The following is a 14,756-nucleotide window of genomic DNA, read 5'->3' as shown; positions in this document are numbered from 1 at the left end:
GGGAAAGACGCAAACACATAAAACAAACAAAACACGCAAGTGGGTGGGTTAAAAATGATGTTAGAGAAGCAACAATAAAAAGAGCATCTTCTAAAAAATTACTCTTTAATCACTTACAGTATAAGCAATTAGGCTTTGACTTTTCTCTCCCGTTATTTATTCGATAGTTTCCACCAAAAACGCCCCACTATTCACAGCATGAGTAGACACACTGGAAATCAAAGCCCTAACTCTGGCAGTGACCAGTCCCTATACTAAACACAACTACTAACTATACCTCACTTCCATCGTTAAAATCATACTCCTCAGCAATATAATCCCAGCAACGATACACACAGCCAGATTTCCTGAATGAAACGGGTGTGAAACTCACCTCAAAGTCCTCCAGGGGGAACTGTAGCATGTCCCGGAGGACATCACTGAGGATCTGTGTCTTCCTCTGCACCAACACATTTTCATATTCCAGCGGCTCGATCACCTTTGGCTTCACCTGGAGAACACAGAGAAAGTACTCGGTTACTTTTCATGTATGCAAAGACATAGGAGGAAATGTGGCTATTTTATTAACTGGATCGAGGAGAGAGATGACAGGAAATGAGGGAAGAGAAGGATGACATGCAACAAAAAACTGGGCACGTTGCAGTTCAACAAAACATATGGCAGATAAATCCCCCCCAAAACTTAAGCTCAAAGTGCCAAACAACAAGAAATAAGAATATAAATCAAATTGAAAAAAGGGGAAATGTGCAATGACATTTTATTTATAACCAAGTAGATGATAAAAAAAGAAATGAAAGTAAAAATAATAGAAATTAAGCATATAGTTGTGCAAAGGAGTAGAGCTAATAGTTAGAGTTGTGCATTGACCGGCTTCTACTGTACATTGAGTTTGATAGCCAGCTGCTCCCACATTGGGCTTTACTAACACATGCTATATATGTCATATTCCATAAGTCTATCAGGGCTCCATCTGCTAAGAGTAAATGCATCTGCCTCAGCAGTGGGAAGGTCTTGATGAGCTTATCCCTCCGTGAGAGCGAACACGCATGACATATATGCCAAGGAAACAATCACACTCCACTTCAATTACATGCACCATATGAAACACAATTATGCTTCACATCGTTAAACAAACAAACAAACCTCCAACATCCTCTTTTACTTTCATCCTACTTGATGAGAATCCCTTAGTTTGTAAATGTTGTTTTAAAGCCGACTCTCAGGAGCAGATGTGGTTATTAAGAGGTGATTATGGATTTATGGTACATTACGTGAGTGTCTGCATAATGTTAAAGTATCGACCCACTAAAGCTGAGGATTGATAGAGCTTACACACAGTTACAGTAGCCATTAGATGGAAAGTCAGCTGTCAACACCTTTAGCAGGACGGGAGGATAAATCTTACGTCCCGAGAAACAGCCGAGTGCAAAATGAACAGTGACGTATCGGCCGATTTCAGAGCTGAGCGACGGCTCAGCCCACATGTTGCCTCCACATCTGGAACTGATAATACTAGCATGATCTCAGAGGGAGAGTCATGGATATTGACCTGCTTGAATACATGTTGCTAGCAACTTTGTTAATAACAGCTCACATTGAGGACAGAGGAGGTACGACTGGTTTCAAGGACACGGAGGGGATATCAGAGCAGGGATGGTGCCACTAAGTCTACCAGCTAAAGCATGCTGGGACATTATCAGTCAACCGTCATTCACAGCTTAAACTGAACGTAACACAAATAGAGTTACAAATAAATACAATCACACATCAACAAACTGTATTCTCTCTCTTCCATTGAAGGGATTAAGTAAAGGTCTGATGCATATCTGTTTCCAGGCAGGACAGGTACGTCAGGAAGGATTTAAAGATGTCTGAGAGATAAGATGTGTGTCTGTTTCTCGCTTGAATTGACCTAAATTGCGTAAAATCTTTCTACAAACACCAGCCTGTATCAGACAGGGAACCCTTAAAAAAACCCAGGCACATACAGAAGCTTTGTCGTTATTTACTAGGTGAAAAAAAACCTTGACTATGGCAAGTACGGGGAATTAACCAACATCTTCTGAAAGTAAGAGGGAGTTAAGGTCAGAAGTGAAAGGAGTTGATAATGTACAGCTTCGGGACGTTCAACACCATCAAACAAAGACAAAGGGAGAGTCACGAGAGAGAAAACAGCAATTAAAAAGGGATTCTGATATTCAAAGTAGCTTCTAAGATATTTGACCCCATTATAGAGATAGTGCCCTTTTCTCACCAGTGATGGATTCCTGACCTCACGCTGTTGTTGCTGACTATTGTTTCACTCCAAACCCCTCTGGGCTCTCCCACATTGTCAGTGGTCAGTGAAGGTGGTCAACCACACAGTACACTCAGCACTGAGCAAGAGAATTAACAAACATACAGTGCCATGTAAGCAACTGCTCTGTCATTCCCACAAAACCAACATGATGACCCTTGTGAAACACTTTTGTTGTATCATTGTCATACCTCAGAATAGGCTTATTAAGAACACTTGTTGAGTCCATGTCTCTGAAACTGACAATAGTCCTGTTTCTAGTGTCTTTATAATACACCATAAACTATTTTGAACACAGTTAATGGTAAAATAAGTCCAGAACAATGCAAGCTGTATGTTTCACATCTGTAGGGTTAAGTGAACAGACAGTCGTGTTTGGAAAGCCTATAAAATAGAAACTTCTGAAGTCATCTCTCTACAGTGATCCAGCAGCTGTTTAGCTGCAGCACCACTCCTCCCATCACTGCACCCTCACTTCCATGAACAATGGTGCTGTGTAGTGCCTCTCCACTCACTGATACATTCAATCTTGTTGCTACTGTCTTCTTCACATGGCCCTGCAGATTTAACACTGGGACACCTTGTTCACAGGGGAGGAAGTCAACACTGTTGTCAGAGTTGACTTTTGATCCAAATAAAGATGTTTTACAAGCCAAGGTTATCTTAAAAAATAAACTTGAGGAAGCTGGTTGCCTCCAGGTGTTGGTAAAGTTCAACATTCCTCTATGCTGTTGCTAAAGTTCCACTTTCTGATAGTGAGTGCAAATGAAAGAGATTTGAAGCAGACGTTCACATGACACCTGTTTTGGGACTTTATGACTGTGGTTAACCTTTGGAGCGATGCACTCTAAACAATGTCCTTACAGATCATAACAAGCTTTTTTAAATAAATCAAAAAGGTCTCACATGTTTTTTTAAATGAAAAGTCTTTCAATGACTTACCACCACCTGTGGCACCGAGTCTACCTCAGTCTCAGCTGATGCCAAGCTTGTGTACTGCTGCGGACTCTCAATGACCAACTCCTTCTTTGGAGATTTATTAGCCCTTCCTTGCATTGTCAACAGCTGTGGTAAGATATCTCCGAGCTAGATCCCAAAGAGAAGTGAGCAGCCAGCATATCCGATGGAGAAAATCCTAGCGATCAAGTTTGCATTTCTCCTCACAGACTCACACACCCTCCCTTCTCAGACTGCTCTGTCTGACTGAAAGCAGTGGACTCACACACAGACGGAGGACATGGCCCCTCCTACACTCAGCTGTGCTGCCTGGGGGAGTTAAAAACCCTCACACACACACACATACAAAGATATCTGACCCCACACTATCCACCTGCAGTGACACAGGGTTGACAAAAGGCAAACAAAAGATATGCATTCCTCAAGTATTACAGTGTGGTCAGGGACTGTCCACGCCTTGTGTGGGACAGCTGTAATAAGAGCTGGCTTGAGTTTCATAAAGGAGAACAAGCTGGGAGAGAATGGGACAACAATGGGGCACTTCGTGTTACATTCAAAGAAACCGCCCAAGCGTCTACATACAGTGTGAGGGCACCAAGTGAAGAATCGGCTGCAGCGATTTAGAAGTGATTTCTCCTGTAAACATCACATATAAGCTGCCAGGCTCATCCGATTGGAGCAGGCGCTTTAGAGACAACATGGACAAATCTTGACCCGCATTAACTGCTAAAGACTGAAGAGCAAATCATTAAACTCAATCTGAAGCAACGCTGCTGTATATATCAAGTTAGTCATTATCAGTGTAGCCTGCAATCTTAATGTAGCTCAATGGATAGTCCACCGAATTGCATTTGCATTGAACAATAAAATGTCTACTCCTGTTCCTGCAGACTTTGATTGGGCAGAATGTAAAGTTGCTTCTGGCCATTTGAGGGAAAACTGTCTTCAACCCTTACATAAAAACAGAGTGTGATATGGTAAACAAGAATGTGTTTTACAAATATGAAACTGTCCAAAGAATTGTGGTTTGAGGAGGGGTGGGAGTGCACTGCATCGTCTGCAGTGAGCATCCAAAGTGGAATTTTGGTTAGGATAAACATCCAATGAAATGTAGCTCATTAAAATCCCAAATATAATCCTTTTTTTTTTTACCATTTTTCTTTCTGGAAAGCACCTGCTTGTGATTCATTTTACTTTAGAAAAATGTAATTTCAACAGTGATATGTACATTATAAAAAAAGTGATTTACAGCACACAGGTATCTGAGACAGGAAGTGTACCTTGACTCACTCTGACGCTTGGTGAGCCCACATGCACAGGAAGATAATCATGTGTAACTCACCCTACGGAGCCTGCTTGCACCTGATGTGGAGGATAAGCTTATATCTCTAAAACACACACAGACAACCAGCATAGATGTGGATCAGTGACAGAGGGCAGCTCACTTTATATTCATATTTTCTGATGCTGTCATCCAAATGTTCTTTTTGATGTGCCAGACAGCACTGATATGATCTCTACGTCTGTCTGTGAAACCTTGAGGGCATCATGGTGCACCCCAATACCAATCCCTGTGTGGGGCCCATAGGGTCATGTGACTATGAGAGGGGAGCAGCTGACCTGCCCCCCCCCCCCGGCCTTAGGCTTAGATACAGGCGTGAAAAGACAACATCCTCCCCTGCTGTGGCCCTCTGAGGAATCTGCAGGTCGGGCCCACTCCTCTGTGGGTCGACTGGGCTGCGTCGTGCTGGAATTCCCCTCAAGCAGTTGCATCAACAAGCAGCGAGACAGAAGCTCGACCTAAACACAATCTCTCTGGTTACTAACGGTTACAATCTCAGCTGCAGTCAGAGCCAGCCGTGAAAACGTCAGTGACTCATTTGACTGTGAGTTTGTGATGATAACTCACTTACATTGTTGGACATTTCCTTTAATGTAATTGTCCATAGAGAACTAATTGTTTGACTTTGATCTTTGAGTTTAAACAAAGACGGCTTCCTCTCCCAGATATCTCATATCTGCAGTGAGAAAAGAGATAACTATCTTCAGACACTTCCCCTTTTACTCCGCAGCCCTGGTATAGAGGTGTACACATGGTTGCCGTGGCACAGTTCTTAAATTAAATTCCGACCTTGTAATGTCATGCAGATTTTATCCATGGAAACCATTTCAAATGTGTTTCTTTGGGGCGATTTGGCTGAGCAGGAGGGCCCACTGAGCCTTTTAGTGGCAGAACAAACACTTGTGTTGAGCAACAAAGTTTTCCAATGGCCAAAAGCAGATGGACAGGACGTTTTAGAAAAAGTGTTTTTTTGCTAAAAAAGGTTAAGTATGCCATGTGTTGTAATGAATTGGAAGTAACTATCGGACACAAATAGATTGTTTCTTTGATGACTCAGTACAGAGGGATGAAACACAACTGAGGTCTGTAACTGGGCAGAATGTCATTTTTAATTATATTATTCTTCTGGTTTTGGCATTGCCCTATAACGCTATACAAGACTGTGATGTTTTAATTATGTCAACACTAAGAGCAATAGTGGCTTTATTTGAATTCCCATGCAACATCATCTTGCACAATAATCAAATGTAATCAATCTTTCTTTATACATGTACATATAGTAACATTTGTTTTTAATTACAGTGTTGTTGACCAGTCAGAGTGTAATAAAGCTCCTTTAACATTACCACGCCTGAAGTAATGCTATACAATGTGTCCCTAGGAAGACATTTACCCAAACATTTGAACTATACTGCTGTTGTATGTACATTACAATACTTAGTGCATAGTATTATAGTTGTCTGGATTGAGGTGGTTTCTTGTTCTCATTGCAGTTTCATTTGTTTGTCGTTATTGTTCTGCAACTCTTTCACATTTGTATTTTCTTCTCCATCAATCATGTTGTAATGCTCAGCTTGGACATGACTATGGCCGGGCCTCTTGATTACATAACACAGGCTTGATTCAATCTCCAGGCCATCCCAGCATGAGCCAAAACAAAACAGGGTGTAACCTGGAATGCAACAAAAACACGGCCCACCCCTCGCCGCCCCAATACAACACCACCAGGACCCACCATCCTGAAGCCTGTTTTCAGTCCATCCCCGAGAGAGGCCTGGACTGTGAGCTGAGAATGAGATTTTAACATGGAGGTAATAATGACACTGTAGCGTGTCTACACCCTCTGTTAATAACGTTACTGCTGTAGGACGTGGGATACAATGGCATCAGAAACAACAGGATGTAATCATGAGGCAAAGACAGTCGTCTCACACAACAATGTATGGAGACAATACTGTACAATATACTATATATATGTTGTTGTAATACCTAAAGCTAAATACAGGTAGAGACGAGAATTTAGGGCAGTTTTGATCAGTGCACGCCTTAAATGTAACAAAAAGTATTGAATATTAATAATGCTGCTGTGTGCAAAACATCTAACTGCTGTTGCCAGAATTTATTTTAAGTATGAGCCTGAGTGCTAGAGATAATGGGCCAGTGTATCAGTCAGCAGGACACACACACACACACACACACACACACACACACACACACACACACACACACACACACACACACACACACACACACACACACACACACACACACACACACACACACACACAAATCCTGAGAACAACATCAGGGTGGCTGAAACGTCTCAAAAGAAGGATGCAATCAATCACCAAGAAAAACATCCCTGTCGCCAATCAAAGGTTGTTTTACCGTTAATCCATTAAGCTAATGCATACGAGCTGTATTGATGTAATTGGTTGTCAATGTCATCAATAATGTGAGCACGGTTTGAATGTAATGCTTGGTCTCTGTCAAATGTTACATCTTTAACAGGGTATGTGCAGGAATGCTGAAGTCAAATGTAATACCTTTTAAGACCTTTTTTGAAACCCTTTCCATACATTTTAAGACCTCATCGCCACTTTGAGTTTTAACCGGTTACATTGGCGACACACTTTACCTCACATTTACTCTATACAGTATTGATTGTCCTTCCTCCTTATCTTCCAACCATTTGGACGCAAACTAGCATTTCCCCATAACGATGTTGTTTAACAACCGGCGTAAACGGACCTTCGCGCGCTATCAAGCAGTGAGCGTGCGATGTCCTGTTCAGATGACGTCAAATCCAACGGGATGCCATAAATAAACTACACAGAATCACACTACACACCTACGCAATGATTACATTCAGGCACACTGTAGAATACAACCTCTTTGGAGAATTTATATACTTATTGAAAACAAGCTACAAAATGTAATACCTTGGAAAATGCCATTTCATAATTTTTAATAGCCTTCATTTTCAACTTTTAATACTTTTTAAGACCGATCAAAAATAGCAGACTAAATATTTATTTTGAGATAAGAGAATTACGATATAAGCATTAAAACTAAAGTTGATCTATATCGTAATTCTCTTATATCTAAATAAACATTAAGTCTGCTATTTTCGATGGGTCTTAAAAATGTATTAAGAGTTGATCCTCTATAAATAGACAAAAACAAGCAAATAGTAAAACCATTCTTTACAATTGGATATTTCTGTATTGAAATGACGCTCATTAGTGAGGCCAACTTCTTAATTGACATACATACACATTAATACATAAACTGAATAAATGTAAACATTAAAAAAATATATATGTTATTTAACTGCTGATAAAGTTTAACCTTTTTTAATTGAATATTGTAAAAAAACTCATATTTATTTATTTTCGAATGTATTTATATACATAAATAAGTAATATCCTCCATTTTATGTGAAGAGGACAACGATTTCACAATGTCATATTAAACACACATGTTTAGACCAAGAGTATGACGCATCTTAGTCAAGAAAGAAAGGAGAGCATTAGTCAAGAAATTCAACTAATTAAATGGATAAAATATGTGAGTGGTTTCTGGTTGATGAGATGCAGACCTGGTAAACTCCCCAAAATGAAGAACTTATAAACAAAGCACAATCGACTCATTAGGCAGGGTTCATTGAAAGGAAAACAATCATAGGTCCAAGTTAGAAGAATTACTCCCCAAACATAATCGGATAAAAAACGCTTTTATGTGTGACCAAGCTGACGTCACAGCTTTCCCTTTCTTTCCCAAAAAAACCATCCCTCTGATAAAACTGGCAGACGATTCAGCGCTTCAGTTACAGCATTCAAACATTGCATAGAAATAAAGGAAGGAAACTGAACTTTTGTGAAAGCAAAGAATGACGATACATTAACGCTGAGAGGTCTAATTGATAGCTTTCTCAAGAGCATGAGAGAAAAACAACACTGTCGAAATAGAACAGCATACACATCCATGCATTATCTCAAACCAGTGACTTTAATTTGTGGAGGCAGATCCCTTCCTGAGGGAGAACGAGATGCGAGTTTCCACAAGGAAGGAAAAGGCAGAGCTGTTGCAATCAGCGAGTGAAATAACAGAGCAGTGTTAAAAGCCCTAACAGGTCATTTAATTACTTATATCCATGCATAGAGAGTACAGATCACTTTCCCACACACAGCTTTGTCTCTGAGTGTGTGTGAAAGTGAGTGTGTGCCTGGCCTCCAACCCCATAATCCGGTTTTAAATTCCCCCCAAATAATTACCTGCTGCAATCAGAAGGATTGAAAGGATAGACATTAGGGTGTATATCCTTTTATAACCTAATGGATTAAAAATATGCAAATCGTGATGAGGAAGGACATCCTGTACCGGACCGTGTTTAATGCTGCTGCTGAAGTCAGTGTCACAAAATAAGATTTGGACCCTATAGAGGTGCCCACAAACTAAAATAAAATGTTGTCAGATGAGTCGAAGCGGACAACATCTTCAAATAAAACAGTTAGTTGTGTGATAACAAGCACAAAACACACACACACACACACACACACACACACACACACACACACACACACACACACACACACACACACACACACACACACACACACACACCTTGAGTACTCTGGGTGTTGGGAAAGCTCTGGACTCTCTCCGGCTCAGCGCCCTCTCAGCCTCAGACGGCCCGATGGGCTCCCCTCCCTTACAGATGTAGTCGCTACAGTTCCTCTCTAACACTGTGCGCAGCCCATCAAACACCACCGCGCTGGTGGTGCACCCCATTCCTCCAGGTCCAAACAGGCATCAGTCAGGAGTGAGTGACCCAGTTTCCTCGCTCGCCCCCTGCTCCTCCCTTGTCCATGATCTCTGACTCTGACCTGCAAATCCACAGCTCCCGACCCGGGGAGAGTGCACTGGCATCCGGGCAAAAATGATCCAGAAAAGAGAGCCAAGGAGCACAGCTGGAGGATGAGTTTATTCAGTCTCACTGTAATTCTTAGCTGCCCCAGTCTGAGCTCGCAGGAATACCTCAGTCAGCGGACGAGATACAGTGAGTGAGTGAGAGAGAGAGAGAGAGAGAGAGAGGTAGAGCAGAGAGCGAGGGATGGGGGATGAAGGATGCTGTGTGAGCTCTGCTGCAGCTCCAACCAATGCTGAGCCTCGCATCTCGCTTACTATTATGTACTATCTAAATTCTCCCTATCTTCATTCTTTCATATCCACATTTACATAATGTAAAATTGAATAGACATTAAATGAATCAATCCCTTCAATGTTTTACTCCACAAATTGAGATTCCTTTTGGGAGGCGGATGGATAATTGTGGGATAAATAGGTTAGAAAAACAGAGTCTTATATCCAGAGGGAGTCTGATTCCATGGTCAGGCAAACAGCAATATGGCTGAATGCTTATTTAGTTCAGCTGACAAACTAGAGCCACTGGCAGAACAAATGTATGATGAATCACATTGAATGGTGGCATATGATATGCAGTAGTAAAGTAAGCACCCTACTATATGTTGGAGTACAACAACATTTATTCATTTGTGCATCAACTGCTGCATAACATTTTGTATTAAAACATCAGCTATTTACTGCAGTAATATTCAATCTGTTGGAAACCCTGTGACCCGAGTGGGGAGCCTCAAAGAAATCTGTGTTTACAAAACATACCAAGGACATGGGAGGATTTAAACCTTTTAGGCCAAGACATCAAATAGGGAGTTTTTGTTTTTTTCCAGAAAAAGATTAGCTGCTGCTTGATCACAAGCTGGCCGCTCTGCCAAGAACAGAGATATATTGTGAGTGGAACGACAAAATGTGATCATACAAGGGCTTTTAAAAGGCCAGGGAAGGATTCATTCGCTAGCCTGGCATTTGATTTAAATGTCTCTGGACTTCAATGAGGAGGGCAAAAGATGAAAGCAGGAAGACAGCGAGTATATTGAAAAAAGATTCAATCTTGGAAACGGGCTGGAGAAACACTTTCCTGTCTCTTTAGTTTGTCTTTCTGAAGGGCATCTGAAAAACACTCAGTTCCATATTGTCCTTATTACAAAAAGACATATGCATTCACCTGTGTGATATATGGAGTTCAAACTTCAGTTTTTGGAGAAAAATATTTAGAAAACCCAATGAATCAATTATCTCGAATCTCTTTTACTGAACCTGAAGATAAGCCTCTGCCAAAAGAGCCAATCAAAATGATTTGCATTCACTTCTCCTCCAGCAAGAAGATTAATCCTGTTAAATGTGATGCAAGCCTCCCTCCCCCAACATTTAAACACTGGATCAGAGATACTTGGGGTTCTTCAGCTCAGAAAATATTTGCTTTTCATTGTTCTACTGGCAGATTCTTTAATGTGCTGAAGCCTTTTAACACATATAGTGATTTCCATTTTACTTAGAAATGGGAATTATTCCTATTCTTGCAATCTAAATCCAAATAAGTAGATTTCGGAAAAGACATTTGTCAGACCCATGTTGTCACCCTGCTGTCGTTGCCCGTGCTTCACCCTCTGATAAGGAGGACGAGGGGGGGAAGACAAGGAAACAGGGCAGTGTTCATCTTGGTTTATTTATCTCTGCTTCTTCCCTTCCTGCAGCTGCAAGTCGCACACTCAAAAACCCCTTATGAACTCAATGGGTATTGATAAACATAATCCTGCATGTCAGAGGGGCACGCACATGCTGTATTTACTGAAACGCAGCAAAGTCCACCACAGCCTCCATTACGCTTGGAAACAAACACATGCAGGCATCTATCCAGAAACTTCCTTTTAAAGGTGAAAAACATTCACCTTTTAACAGGTTCCATTAAAAGGTGCTGACACAAGCACACCCTTAAAAACGTTAACACAGGTAAAGAAAAAGTAAAGATCCCTAAATTCATGATGGTGCACTAAGCCGTAACTGCCTGCCTGCATTTCAGCCTGTGTTAATATTTCAGTAGTGCTTGACACACTGAACTACATTCGAGTGTATGATGAAATGAACTGAGAAAAGCAGCTGAGTATATGAGGGGATCCAGAAAGAGAGAGAAATGTAGAGAGATACTGAGAGAGGAAGGGACAAGACTTGCATTATGCATCATTGATCCGTTTGGAAATGTATATCCTTTTTGGTTTATCCCTTTTCCCGCACCTCGGATCAAAGGGATTTTGGGCTTACTCTCAATAAAATAACAAGAGGCAATCATGCAAGAACCGGTAAAACTGCAAAGTCATAAATCCCCTGTTTCAGGCGAACAGAAACTCTTTCTTATTTGTACATTGAGTGCAGATTGCTAACCCAAAATGCGTACATTATACTTAGTTGGAATAATATGCACGTGCCAAAAATCAATGTCATGAGGAAAGTTTGATTAATCTTTTAACGTTATGTTGCATTATCAAGAAGGAACCATCCTTTTCTAATTCAGAATAAATTGTTAGGTTTGCAATAACAAGCTGTGAAACTGCTGCCAGTAATTACTAAGTAGGTAATTTAAACAGGACCTAGAAAAAGAGATCAGTTATGCACAACTGCACACAGACATTGTTTCAATTGTCACAGCTGCTGGGGATCATAAATATTTAGCTCTAAGGACAGGGAGTCTTCTTAAACTTGTAGAAACATGACTGTAACAATGCAAAGTGCTTCTGATAATAACTGCTGGAAGGGTGTTGTATACCATTTCATAATACCTTACATAAACAAAGGTCCGCTGGAATCAAACCCACGATGTGGCTTTTATATGATATGCACCTACTCCCTAGGCCCTCATCACTCAGACACATCTGTTTTGTTGTATGCATGTATCCTAATATAAGACATATATTGCAGGAATAACAGTTGAAACCAGCTGTTCAAGGCCCAATTCTTACAAATCCAAAAACATGTTGTGCCAATACATATTTCCCCTCACACCCCAGTAGAAGTAAAGCCCTCCGACATAATTCAGCTATAAATTAAATTGACTTGTTAGAGGAACGCCCATGAGGCGTGACAGCTGGTTATTTGCATTTCGAAAAGACCTGTGCTTCATCTAATCAGGAAGCTAAGTGAGCGTGGGGTGGTTGTGACTTAAAATGAACTATGAAACATTATGGAGTGTGTTGTAGGATCAACTACAGTATGTAACTACCAGGTCTTAGGTTTGAATCCAGCCCTGTCACTACCATGTTTTCTGTCTACATGTTAAACTATCTAGTGAAAAGAATGACACCATAAAGTTTTGCTGTATTCTGCAACAAGCATACTCTACTGGATATGAATTATTAAGGTAAGAGAGAGGATGCTGAGTCATTAGGCGAAGCAGTTTTGTCTACCCTTGTGTCAAGAAACGCTGTCTGCAGCAAATGCCTTCAAAACAAATGCTTCTAGGAAAGTACAAATATCGTTTAACAGTTTCACATCTCTAGTTGGCTGTGACTCAGTTGAATCAATATAATACGGTTTATGTTACTGCCTGACCATGTATCCATTGCAGTGCCCCTGTGCAGCTTGAGCACATCTACTGTATACTGTGCATGTCTGTAGCTGACAGATGAAGTGGTTCTGTAGCCTCTGTCAGAACACAGTCGGACTTTGTCAGCCATACTAAATGTTGAGCCGGAGCTCCGGACAAGGCTACAGTGAGGATGGTAGGGGGGTCAAGTGAACTGTGGCAAAGAGTGAGTCTTTCTGTGGTTGGTCAAGTGTGAAGCTCCTCTGTGGGATGGGGAAGCTCTGCAAGAATCTGCAACTGCTGAGGAGATAAGAGCGGGGCTGAACCACTGCTGTGAGGAGCTGCATGGATTACTGCTGCTGATTAAGGCTTCACTCCACAGAGTGCTACACTTCCTGGCTTAGTGTTCAATATGATCCCCACAATGTGTTTGACAGTAGGAATTTCTTATAGTTTACAGCTTCAAATTAAACATTCAAAAATATGTCATATTAAGTAAAACATGATCTTCCTCAATATATAATTTAAGGTATTACTTATTATTTCATTACTTGAATATTGGTAACAGCCAATCAGAGTCATTATTGCACATTTTAAACCTTCAACACTTCAAATCAAATCACCCTTATCACTTATTACATAATATTTTCGCAAAACATTCGATTGTTAAAATGAATATATTCTTTTAAAACTGCCTAATATTCTCTAAACAAATATATTTTTTGTTTAATAAAATAATACAAATATACCAATTGTTCAAAAGATTCAGCTGATAGAATGTATTTACTTCCCTCAAATAGCCAAGGTACTTGACAACAATAATTAAAATGCAAAACCATATACAGTATTATACAAAATGTACAATATCAATTATACTTTCAAAGCATTAGCTAATAAAAAAAACAGCCTATCTGCTGCATATGGACACCATCACTGGCCCACAGTAACCCCCAAATAACACCACTTGAACTAACAGAGCATTTTCAAGCTGTTAGCAGCAAGTGGTGGGTGTAGCTGCACAGACAAGATCAAAGCCAGCACATGTGGACAGAGAGGGTCAGCTTGAGTTTCCCCTTTCACACTAAGGAGTGGACAATCGCACAATAAAGACAGAACGGTCCCTGCGTGGCTCGGAGGAGGAGAGGGGAGTTTAAGAGGAGCTGGCATCTCATCTGAGGAGAATCCCCAGGAGTAAGGTCAAGTCCGCAGCTGGCCATGTTTCCATGCCCAGGGTCTGCTGTGGAGCTCTGCAGTGTGAGTGTGAGTGTGAGTGTGAGTGTGAGTGTGAGTGTGAGAGTGTGTGTGTGTGTGTGTGTGTGTGTGTGTGTGTGTGTGTGTCCAGAGAGAAACCACAATGTGGGGCACCACAGTGACATCACCCACATGTCCAACAGTGCAGGGCAGATAAAACCGGCACGGCTCCCAGCTGGAAATCTCTGGGGACTCCAAAAAGGAAGTGGCTGTTTCCTGCTGATGTGTGTGTGTGTGTGTGTGTGTGTGTGTGTGTGTGTGTGTGTGTGTGTGTGTGTGTGTGTGTGTGTGTGTGTGTGTGTGTGTGTGTGTACGCTCCCATAACAAGAGCCGCATCTCTCTGACTAATGTCAATAAAAAGTCCTTAACACAAGAGAGTTTTATGGATATTTTGTCAGAACAATGCTGACCTCCTCCAAAGTTCAACAACAGAGATGGAAAGAAGTAAACATTTTATTGAAGGAGCACAA

At 41.0% G+C, this 14,756-nt stretch overlaps 1 protein-coding gene across 1 annotated transcript in view; it reads right to left on the bottom strand.

The window, feature by feature from the left end:
• The window catches only part of LOC104947532 (dedicator of cytokinesis protein 9-like), a 50,868-nt gene extending 41,258 nt beyond the window's left edge, over positions 1–9,610 (bottom strand). Inside the window, exons 1-2 of the mRNA XM_010773579.1 lie at positions 9,222–9,610; positions 374–490 (exon numbers count right to left, since the gene is read on the bottom strand). Of these exons, the coding sequence (XP_010771881.1) occupies positions 374–490; positions 9,222–9,389 (285 nt within the window). The 5' untranslated portion in view covers positions 9,390–9,610. The remainder of the gene's footprint in view (positions 1–373; positions 491–9,221) is intronic.
• Between the last annotated feature and the right edge of the window lie 5,146 nt (positions 9,611–14,756).

The sequence above is a fragment of the Notothenia coriiceps genome, unplaced genomic scaffold (assembly GCF_000735185.1).
Source record: "Notothenia coriiceps isolate Sejong01 unplaced genomic scaffold, NC01 NC01_scaffold00012620, whole genome shotgun sequence".
Classification (NCBI taxonomy): domain Eukaryota; kingdom Metazoa; phylum Chordata; class Actinopteri; order Perciformes; family Nototheniidae; genus Notothenia; species Notothenia coriiceps.
This window is presented reverse-complemented; position numbering and strand designations above follow the sequence as displayed.